We start from the raw sequence: 10846 nt of genomic DNA, 5'->3' as shown, positions 1-10846 counted from the left end.
TGGCGATGAATGGAGAGACTTGTACGGGGAGTAAGGGGGCGGCATGAGGGACGCCTGAGGGCGGAGACGGGGCCCTAGGTGACCCGGGTTGGGGGCTGAGCCTGGAGAAGCAGAGTCGAGAGGCTTAGCGTCCGTGGGGTTGGGGGTCTGGCCCAGGCTGCGGAGCGCGAGGGAGGACTGGGTGAGCGCGTGGAGCCAGGGAGCCCGCGGCGCTGCTGCGAGGGTCGGCAGGGGTTCGCGCGGCCTGCGTGAATGCTGCGGGCTGCGAGGCGCGCGGGACAAGTTCTGGGAGGAGAATGGAGGCGCGGGAGGTGGGATGCGCGAGTCTGCGATGGGAAGGGGATGGGGGCCTTGCGGATGATAGTTGAGTGGAATGGGGGGCGCTTGGGGGACCTGGGAGGGTAGGCGAGGTGGTGTGCACACCCTGGGGCCTCCGGGAGTTGTCTGGAGGAAGGGAAGGGCCTGAGGCAAGACTGGAAACTCTCGAGGAGGTGTGTGGGGGGCCACGTGGGGGGCAGGTGCTGTGGAGCAGGTGAGGATGGATGCTAGGCTGTGGGCTGGTGGGCAGAGAAGGAAGCTCCACTGGGGGGCGGGGCTGCTGCAGGGAGCTTCAGGCCAGAGGGGACTGGCAGGGGTGGTCCTAGGATGGGGAGTGACTGAGGAAAGATGTTAGCCTGGGCAGGGGCCCGTGAGGAATAATAGAAGGGATTGTGAAGAGGTAGGGGCCAGGTGGAGGGCAGGACGGGGCGGTGAGAGAATCATGAGGCCGTGGTGCTGGGTGAGGGAGAGTGGGTGCAGGGCAAGGGCCTCAGGCCATCTGTCCTGAGGATTGGTGGATCTTGGGGTTCGTCGGAGAGGAGAACTGAGTGGGACAAAGGAGGCCCATGAGGGCCAGGTCCGAGACTGGGGGGTGGGGGGAGAAACACAGTGGACAAAATCAGAGCCCGAGAGCCTGAGAAGGGTAGAAGGGCAGCTTGAGAGGGGGCTGTGGGGCGCGGTAGACCAGACAAGGAGGTCCGTTCATCCGTTCGACAAGTGGTGGGTGGTGGTGGCGGCTGGGGCAGCTGGGACTGTGGGACAGGAAGGAGGTGGAGGCCCTGAGGTTGATTAGAGGTCTGGGAGGAGAGTGGCGGGAAGTAGTGGAGACGCAGGTTTGTGCGACACTCGAGGAGCGAGATGGGAGACTCAGGGTGTGCAAGAGGGCGTGTGTCAAGCAGTTTCAGTGTGGCTGACACAAAATTCTCAGGCCTCGCCTTCTAGTGGGGGACATGGACAAATAAACCAGTACCTATGCGATGACAGATCACGTGGTGTTTGGATGGTGAAAAAAAATCACAGGGCAGGGGATAGTGGTGCAGAAATGCCTCTCTGAGCTGACATTTGAGCCAAAGCTGGATGAGGTGAGACTCAACTCCTTTCCCTCCCTCCCTGCTCCTCCCCCATCTTTCTCTGTCCCGCCCCCGCACCCTCCCCCCTTGCACACGAAGCACTCTACCCCTCCCAGACCTCCTGCCCTCATCCCACCTCCGGGCAGAGCATTCCTGGCAGAGGCACAGGAAGTGCAAAGGCTCTGTGGCAGGAACCCGCTGGGCCTGTGTGAGCAACATCAGGACACCAGCGTAGACAGGAGCGAACGAGGGAGGTAGAGGTGGCAGCAGGGAGGTAGAGGTGCCAGTGCGGCCGTGGGTGGCTTTAGGGTCCTGTTGTACAGGTGCTGGGAGGACTTGGTGCAGAGGTGTGGTCAGTGCTGGCTTCGGTTTTAGAAGGAGCCCTCTGGCCGCCCAGGGGAGCCACCTGAGGGTTGGGTGAGGTATCCCGGAAAGCGGCATTTTTATAGAAAGAGCTCAACATCACACGGGGCTGGGGCGGGTGTGTGTGACTCATTTTTTCTTCAACTCGACCTTTTCGGCTGTGGAGAGGGCTGGCAGGAGGGGCCGTAATAGGCAGGAAGCAGGTCTCAGGGGCCTTGGAACAAGAAGAGAGGGCAGCCTTTGCACCTGAGCGGAGGACTGAGGCCGGGAACTGAGAGAGCCTTGGCCCCTGGGGTTTTGCAGACGTAGCGCAGCAGTCGCAACTGCTGGGGCCGGGGCCGGGGCCGGGGCCGGGGCCGGTCCTGAGGGAAGGTAGGCGAGGCGGGAGCCGGCCTGGGCAGGAGGGACGTCTCTGCTGACACATTCTCTCTGCTGACACATCCGCAGCCAGCTCTTTTTCCTGCTAAGTAGATTAGAAGCCATCCCTCCCCTGGGGTCATGGCAGGTGTATTTCCCAGGGTGGAGAGTGAACCAGAGCTCAGGGACTGTAACCTGGGGCTCGCAGCTGTCTGAGCTGCTGTGACTTTCTAGGACTTGTGAGAAGGAATCTTGAGACCTCCCTCGGGTGCGCGTTGGCGTGAGGCATGAACGCTGCGTGCTGCCTGGCACACAGGACGTGCGCATGTCACACCTGCTCGCTGTTTGGACAGCGAGTCAGTGGTCCTACCTGGAGGGAGCGAGGACAGGAGCGACACCTTTGAGTCGCATCAGTTCCTGAAGACATTGGGGTGCTGTCCCACATACTTCCCTGGGATGGTCCTTGTGTATGCGGGTGCTGTTACGTGTTACCCTATTTAACAGGTGACACCACTGAGGCCCAGGCCAGTGCACGACTTGCCCAAAGGGGCAGGGCCTCTTAATGTTTGTGTCAGAGCCTTCTGGTGGCGTGGGTGGCCCCTAGCAAAGAGGGACGCGTTGGTCTGACAGCACAGGAGTGGAAGCGGGAGGGGGCGGAAGCTCTTCTGTCTGACCCTGCATCACCTCACTTTTCTTCTGTCTCTCCCCAGGGAGAAGGCCCCCAGAGAAAAGCCCAACCAGCTGCCGCTCCGGCAGCCCCGCCAGGGCCCCACCGATGAGGCGCAGATGGCCGCCGCCGCCGCCCTGGCCCGGCTGGAGCAGAAGCAGCCGAGGGCGCGGGGCCCCACGTCGCAGGACGCCATCCGGAACCAGGGTGAGCTGCGCCCGGCCTCAGGTTGTGGCAGGGCTGGGTCATGGGTGCTCACGGGTCCCACGTCCAGTTTGGCCTTGGGTGCGAATCATTACATAACCAACGACTTTGGGGGGCTTTAAAATCACAGCTGTGAGGGGAGAAATGCAGGATGGAAAGGAACAACAGTCTGATGAGTCCGGGTGGGTCGAAGCTGGGGAAGTGGAAGAGGTCAAAGGTTCTCAGGTGGTCAGGCGAAGCTTGGGGGCCAGGAAGGACCTGAAGCTAGAGAAAAGACTAGAACTCAGGCTGGCCTCGGGGGTAGGTGGGGGGTGGTCATGAGCCTGTCTCAGTAGGAGGATCTGAGTCCTCTGGGCAGGGCTGGTCCTGGGGACAGAGCAGGATCCATACACTGACCTGTCTCTGCCTCTCCCTGCAGTGAGAAAGGAACTTCGAGCGGAAGCGACTGTCAGTGGGAGCCCGGAAGCCCCAGGGACCAACATGGTAAAAGCAGCCACGTGGCTGGTGACACCCCAGGGGGCCTGGGGCACGGGAGCCGGACTGCCCCCAGGTTCCTCCTTTCTTTTGTCTAATTGGCCATTTCATCATCCCCAGATAAGTGGCCAGCCTTGGGCTAGAAGCACCTGGTGGGGGACAGGGGACGGAGAGAGAGGTCAGGGTGGGTAGAGGTCACACTGGCCGTGGGGAGCCCTGCCTTGCAAGGTTGAGGTGGACTGTACCAGTGCAGTGCCGCCTGGGCCCTCTACGCTCGGCACCTGATGCCAGGCCTGGGTGCCGAGTGTGGGACTGGATCCCATTAGCTTGTTGGTCGGTTGCTCTTACGGGTCCCAGTTTTCAAAAGAGAAAACAGGTCGAGGGAGGCAAAGCCCGCTGTCCTCAGTCATGTACCTGAAAACCGAATGGGAGCCCCAGTCTTTGGGACGCCAAGGCCAGTACCCTTAGCACTGCCCTGTGCCGCCGCCTTGGGAGGTAAAAGGGCTCTGCAGAGACTGGTGTAAGCGGAGGCCTTCCTGGAGGAGGAGAACCTCAGAGTGGAGCTCTGGAGAAAGCACATTCGCAGCAGCTGGACCCTCGAGTTCTCCCTGGACTTTAGCGTGGGAGAAACCCTAGAGGTGGCCTAGGGCCAGGGCCCCAGACAGAGGCCGGAACTCATCCAGGGCACCATGACTGTGGACGCTCAACCACAGACCCGCTCTCCACAAGGTGCGGGGACAGGAGCAGCAGCAGCCATTGACTGAGCACTGTGTCCAAAGCTGCCACACTGAATTCCGAGCTGGTCCTGCAGAGATGTTTCACAGACCAGAAAACAGCCTCGGAGGGCCTCGGTCCCTGGACCACGGTGTTTCACGGCGGAGGGGAACATGTTGGGACCAGGGACATCTGGCTTCCAGGGCCGTGCTTTCAGGACTGTGGCAGCTCAGTGGCTCGGGCAGACTCTGTCCACAGCCCGGGCTCAGACACCTTTATCCGCATCCTCCCAGGTGCCCGAGCCCAAAGAGGAAGGCTCGACACACCTGGCAGTGCCTGGAGTGTACTTCATCTGCCCGCTCACGGGGGCCCTCCTGAGAAAGGACCAGCGGGACAGCCACGTCAAAGAGGCCATTGCCTCGGTGAGTGGTGGCCCTAGGCCTCCGTCCCCTCCCCTAGATGTTTTGGGGTCAGAGCTGCCTTCAGTGAGCGTGGGTGAGTCCAGGCAGCGTTTCCCCCTGATGTTCCCAGCTGCGTACATCGTGTCCATTTTCACTTTTTTAAAGAGGTAATGCTTATGTGCGGCTCAGGGACGCAGGCGTGGGGAGGGGTCTGAAGCTGCTGCACTGAACTGCCTTCCACCCACCTCTCCACCTCCCTCCCGGGAGGCGACCTCTGCGAGTAGCTTTCAGAGACGTTCCAGATACGCGTCTCTTCCGTTCACTGGCTTTGGTTTTACGTAAAAGCTATTGTAGTGTTCCCGCTTAATTATTGTGAACACTATCTGCCATTAAACCCGTATGAAAAAGACACTGATGTTTTTTTCTTTTAATACTCTGCATTTGGAAATAATTCCAAACTTAAAATTGCAAAAAGAATAAAAGGATATCTGAATATCTGTCCTGGGTCTGAGTTTCCCACCACCGTCATCACAAGTCACTACAAACTCTGGGGCTTCAAACGTATACGTCTAGTCTCTTATCTTGGAAGTCAGAGTCCAACGTGGCTCTCACTGGTGGCAGAAGGGCTGCGTTCCTTCTGGACGTTCTGGGAGAGTCCATTTCCAGGCCTTTCCGGCTCCCAGGCAGCCTGTATTCTGTGGCCTCTTCCTCCATCTTCACAGCCAGGGATGCCAAGCCGTCTCCCTCCGTCTTGCTGCCCTCTGATTCCGTTTCCTAACGGGCCCTGATGACACCCTGGGCCCGCCCAGATCGTCCGGGCTCACGTCCTGTCTCAGGGTTGCGAGTCGGTAGCCTCAATTCCATGACATGACCTGGGCTGCTGACAATTTCTCTGCCTGAGAGGTGAGGGCCGGCCCGAGGCCCAGGATGGTGCTGTCTGCCGAGTGTGTCCAGTTGAGTTTGCTTCAGTTAAACATCACTGGCGGCCCGCTGTGAGACAGTCCTGTGTCCACTGTTATTACTGCTGCCACCTGGGTCGTCGGCCTCCAGGCCGTGAGGCGAGCGCATCTTGACCCCCTTTCTGCTCTCCCAGCATTTCTCCACTGACCCTGTAGCTGCTTCCATCATGAAAATCCACACGTTCAACAAAGACCGGGACCGGGTGAAGCTGGGCGTGGACACCATCGCCAGGTGAGCGGGGGCCCCTCCCCGCCGGGGGCAGCCCTGTGGGCCTCTAGCCTGACTCGCCGCTGAGGGGGCTCAGGAACCTGGCCCTGGGAGTGACCCCGTGGGGAAGGGGCTTGGCCTCTCTGGGCCTCAGTTTACTTGTCTGTAAACCAGAGAGGTTTACCAAATTGGGGGTTCTCAACACTGGCTTCCCTGTGGATCATTAGAGCAACGTGAGGGAGGCAGGGTGCCGCCCCATTCCCCGACCGAGCAGGTCGGGGGGGTGTTCAAGTCAATCTCGCTCACAAGCTCCCATTATTCTGACTCTGTTCACTCCACTGACACTGTGGTTCATTGGTGCTCTCCAGGGGAGGCAGGATTCAGGAGCAGGCACAGTGACGGGCCCCCCGTGGGTGTCCTGTGCTGACCCAGGCTGTTGGCACCAGGGTCGGGCTCCACCGGGTATGTGAGGTCTGATTGCAGCCCCCACCCCCGAGTCACTCTTACCACAAGGCCAGCAGTGGCTCTGAGCTGCTGTCTGGCTGGGGGTGGGAGGTACAGAGGAGCCAGGCAGCCAAGCCAAGCCTGTCCCCATCCCCCCAATTCTGCCCCAGGTACCTGGACAATATCCACCTGCACCCCGAAGAGGAGAAGTACCGGAAGATCAAGCTGCAGAACAAGGTGTTCCAGGTGAGGGCTGGATGCAGTGGCTTCTAGCCCGGTGTAGTCGGCGCGGCTGAGCCGCCTCAGCCACGTGGGAGGGCCCTCCAGGGGCTGCGGGTCGAGGTGGGCAGAGGTGGCACGTGGACAGGGGCCTTTGTGAATGTTGGTCATACAGGATGTCTGTATTTGGTGGGCCCCTCGTACCACCCCGCGGCATATTTTGGCTTTCCTTTAATTCGAATAATTGGGAACACGTCAGCATTGGGGTGATTTCTTACACACACAATCATTTCTGGCTTCTGTGGAGAAATCGTGGGGTTCCTCCACCCTGATCTATGTCACCCGTGCTGCTGGCAGGACACCCGCTGCCCCACCCCCAGCATCACGTGTGGCCCCTCTCCACTGCTGGGACTGCCCCATGCTGTCTTTTGGATCTTTAGCTCCTCTTTCACCCCAGTTGTTGGCCTTTAGGGTCCCATGCCCTCTGAGCAGCTGCCAGAAACCCTGCAGTCTCTCCTTAGGCAGCTTCGGGGGTTTGTTCTGCCCACAGGGTAGCTAGCAGCTGCGCTGAGGGGGACGCTGGGCTGGGTGGGCCATGAGGCTGGGGAGGGTGGGGAGGCCCAGTGCCCTGTGTGACCTCCAGCTCTGCTCCCAGGAGCGTATTAACTGCCTGGAGGGGACCCATGAGTTTTTTGAGGCCATCGGCTTCCAGAAGGCACTGTTGGCAGTTCCAGATCAGGGTAAGCTGAGTAGAGAAGGGCCTTGGCTGACCTAGGCGTTGCGGGGGGTGTGTGTGTCGGGGGGGAGGGCTGGCTCTGGGGTCTTCCTGCTGTGGCAGTGACGTCTCTGCATGCTCCAGAGGGCCCCGAAGAGTTCTATGTGCTCAGTGAGGCCGCCCTGGCCCAGCCCCAGAGCCTGGAGAGGCACAAGGAGCAGCTGCTGGGCGCCGAGCCCCTGCGGGCCACATTGGCCCGCCAGCGCCGCGTCTTCCGGCCCTCACCCCTGGCCTCGCAGTTCGACCTGCCTGCCGACTTTTTCGGCCTCACGGCCGAGGAGGTCAAGCGGGAGCAGAGGCTCCGGTCTGAGGCGGTGGAGCGGCTGAGCATGCTGCGGACCAAGGCCATGCGGGAGAAGGAGGAGCAGAGAGAGATGCGCAAATACACCTACACACTGCTGCGCGTGCGCTTGCCCGATGGCTGCCTCTTGCAAGGTGCGCGCTGCCTGCCGCCGGGCCCTGCGGGGAAAGGCGGGGCCGAGCGGGTCTGGTGATAGCTTCGGCGGGTGAGCTGTGCCCCGGCAAGAGCGGGAGGTCTCTCTGGTCTGAGCTCGGCTGGGTGGGTCCTGGGAGGGTTCCCATGATCTCCAGCCCTGCTCTGACTATGCCCCCCCACCCCAGGGACCTTCTACGCCCGGGAGAGGGTGGCGGTACTGTACAGTTTTGTCCGGGAGGCTTTGCAGAACGACTGGCTGCCCTTTGAGCTGCTGGCCTCCGGGGGGCAGAAGTTGTTGGAGGATGAGAACCTGGCTTTCAATGAGTGCGGGCTGGTGAGTGACAGCCCTCCGCGTGTTGGAGCTCCAGGTTCTCGCTGAGTGGGCACGTGCTCCCCACAAGGGCGGCGCTCTTCTGTGTGGGGTGGTGCTAGGAGAGGGCCGGCGTCAGTCTCCCTGGGCTTCAGTCCTACCTTCCCGCCTACAGTGTGACCTTGAGTCACTTGTTCTCCCCCTGTAAACTGGGAAGGAATGTGGCAGGCGTGTTAGTTCGAGCCTCTGAGGAGAACCCAGCAGGGTTGGTAACGTGGAGATTTACTGGGGAGGCTGGAGGGAGCCAGAGGGGGCTGGAGAGTGGCCTGAGTGGGAGGCCCCAACTGCTGCCCGAGGCTGGGATGGCCTCAGCCGGGCCAGGGGCATCCCTGGTCCCGGGCCGGCCATAGGAGGGACCCCTGCTTTGAGAAGGGGCTGACCGCAGGACTGGGCCTCACTGGTGCCACTGGCGTCACTGGCAGGGAGCAGCCCCGGGACAGTGTGGCCCTGGCTCCAGCATGAGATGGTCAGCATTAAGACGTACGCTCTGTCCTGTAGAGCCAGAGCAAGGCTGAGGCTTCTCTCCCTGCCACAGGTGCCCTCGGCCCTGCTGACCTTCTCCTGGGATGCGGCAGTGCTCGAGGACATCAAGGCCGCGGGGGCCGAGCCGGAGTCTATTCTGAAACCCGAGCTCCTGTCGGCCATCGAGAAGCTCTCGTGAAATAAAAGCAGGGTTGGCTTCAGCCCCCGTGGCCCGTCTCATGCTCTCCTGCTTCCTGCACCACTGCCGCTGTCCCAGCGTCCCTCCACTCCAGGGCCTCCTGCCTCCTCTGAGACCATTTGCCCAGCCCACAGAGCGCCTGGGCAGGGGAGGGCCGCTGGTTGGCCTGTGACCGCCGCCCAGAGAGCTTTCAGGGACAACGGCCACACTGGGTCTAAGTCTTCTCCAGCTGCTCTTAACCTGTTTAACAACCCCAGGCAGGATGGATAGGCAGGCAACTCCCTGGGCAGGAGAGTGGCCCAGGTGCCACTCCTGGCCTGAGGGCACCTTGTAGGGTGGCTGGTGTCAGTGGCATAAGAGGGAGAAACTGGGCTTGGCAGGACAGAATTATATAAATTCTGAACCCAAATAAACAGGCTGTTTGCCTCGTCTCCTGGTGGTAATTCCAGCTGTGTGGTGCAGGGCAGGCCCAGCAGCTGCAGTCACCTAGTGGCTGCTGAGGGATGGTGCCCCAGGGACCTGGGCTATGGGGTCGGGCCTCAGCCCCTGTGGATGTCCATGTTCTCATCCCTGGAACCTATAAATTTTGCTTTACGTGACAAAAGGGACTTTGCATGTGAGTAAGGATCTCAAAGAGTGTCATGGGCTTTCCAGATGGGCCCAGTGCCATCACGGGTTTTTACCGTGGAAGGAGGAGGCAGAAGGGATGGGGGAGGCTGCACTGTGGGTTTCAGACTGGGGAGGGAGCCACGAACCAAGGAACGCGTGACCTCTAGAAGCTAGAAAAGGCACGGAAGTGGATTTTCCTCTGGAGCTTCCAGAAGGAACCAGCCCCGCCCACACTTGGGTTTTAATGCAGTGAGGCCCACGTCAGATCCGACACCCCAGACTAAAGTTTGAGTTTCAAGCCGTTTGTGGTCACGTGTTACAGCGGTTGTAGGGGACTGCGAGAAATGGAGGCCCAGGGCATGAAGGAACTTGCCTGTCACCCAGGGCCTGGGCGCTCCACTGCCCACCTGGATCATCTTGTCCCTCACCCTCAGTGGACTGCTGGCTCCTGTTCCTTCTAGATCCTTCCCTGTGCTGAGACCTGATGGCTGGTCCTCTGGCCAGTGCCAGTTGGGTGATGGCCAGGCTTGAAACTTCAAGGTCCCAAATGTGACTTTAAAAGCAAAAATCCATTGGCCAGCAAGCTGCCCCCATGCATGCCCTTGCCTCACACCTGGGCCACCAGCAGCTGTCTTCACATGGGGCGGGGAGGGGTGTGGGGGGCAGGCCCCAGGCCTTCCCGCTGCTGTATTTCAGGAACCCAGCAAGGCCTCTGTCACTCTGGTCACATGTCCCCTCCCTGTCCCCAACTGCTGCTAGGACTCACCTGCTAGTTGTCAGATGCACAACTAAAATGGACTTAAGAGGACTTGGTGGCACAGGTAGCTATGTCCACATTGTTAACACGTGTGCCTGTCCTACACGCACCTGTGTTCACACAGCTGTACCCTGCCTCCAGCAGGAGGTCCTGGCTGGGCTCACGCCCTCACCCTGCAACTGAGGTGTCTTGTCAGCCCCACCCAAACGGGGCCCCTGAAGGAAGATCAAAGTGTTGGTGGGGGAGGCAAGCCTGATGGAGTCTTGGTCACCACCCAGCAACAGGTCGTGTCGCCCAGTCTGGCTATGTCCAGCTGTGAACTGGTCTGCATAATGCTTTGCCTACTGGCTCTTCCCCTGTGGGGGCAGCAGGGACAAAAACCACACGAGGAGTCAGCAGGACAGGAGTCCAAGTCGGACGGAATCCGTGACCTCCTGCCAAAATGTCAGCTCCCTGAGGCCTTCAACATGTGCTCAGAGCCTCTGGGGCTATCACTGCCCCAGCGTGGGACCGCTCCAGGCTTTTGGGGACTAGGGCTCAGGCGTCGCAGCTGCCTCCACACTCCTTATTTCAACACTCCCTGAGGTGTGGCTGGACCCAGAAGTCCATCTGGAAGCCAGGATTCAGGACCATGAGAGAATACGCCCCGCTCACCTCCCAAGGGGCAGGAGGGACTGACCCGCCATATGCACCTGCTACGAAGCTTCGCCCTGAACTAGGTCAGCAGGGAGGCAGAGGCTGAGGTTTCACAGCAGAAACGGGTGCCAGGCTTGGGCTGCAGGTGAAGGCACACACCCGCCAGCCCACAGAAACGGTGTTAAAAAGATGAGACACACCAGG

General features: G+C 60.5%; 1 protein-coding gene across 3 annotated transcripts; it reads left to right on the top strand.

Moving 5' to 3' along the window:
- Window positions 1-93: 93 nt before the first annotated feature.
- Window positions 94-9071, top strand: UBXN6 (UBX domain protein 6). Of its 3 annotated transcripts, none has more exons than XM_025043363.1 (11): window positions 94-181; window positions 1247-1400; window positions 2819-2982; window positions 3398-3462; window positions 4461-4589; window positions 5662-5759; window positions 6350-6425; window positions 7054-7138; window positions 7258-7608; window positions 7795-7943; window positions 8515-9071. In XM_025043363.1, the coding sequence occupies exons 2-11, from the start codon at window positions 1396-1398 to the stop codon at window positions 8638-8640; spliced, it is 1248 nt and encodes a 415-aa protein (XP_024899131.1). In that variant the 5' UTR covers window positions 94-181; window positions 1247-1395; the 3' UTR covers window positions 8641-9071. The 3 variants fall into 3 exon arrangements, with proteins under 3 accessions (XP_024899131.1, XP_015441580.1, XP_024899132.1); XM_025043364.1 differs by having other exon boundaries at window positions 163-181; window positions 1303-1400; XM_015586094.2 differs by lacking the exon at window positions 1247-1400 and having other exon boundaries at window positions 104-181.
- Window positions 9072-10846: the final 1775 nt, after the last annotated feature.

The sequence above is a fragment of the Pteropus alecto genome, unplaced genomic scaffold, assembly GCF_000325575.1.
Source record: "Pteropus alecto unplaced genomic scaffold, ASM32557v1 scaffold30, whole genome shotgun sequence".
Classification (NCBI taxonomy): Eukaryota; Metazoa; Chordata; class Mammalia; order Chiroptera; family Pteropodidae; genus Pteropus; species Pteropus alecto.
This window is presented reverse-complemented; position numbering and strand designations above follow the sequence as displayed.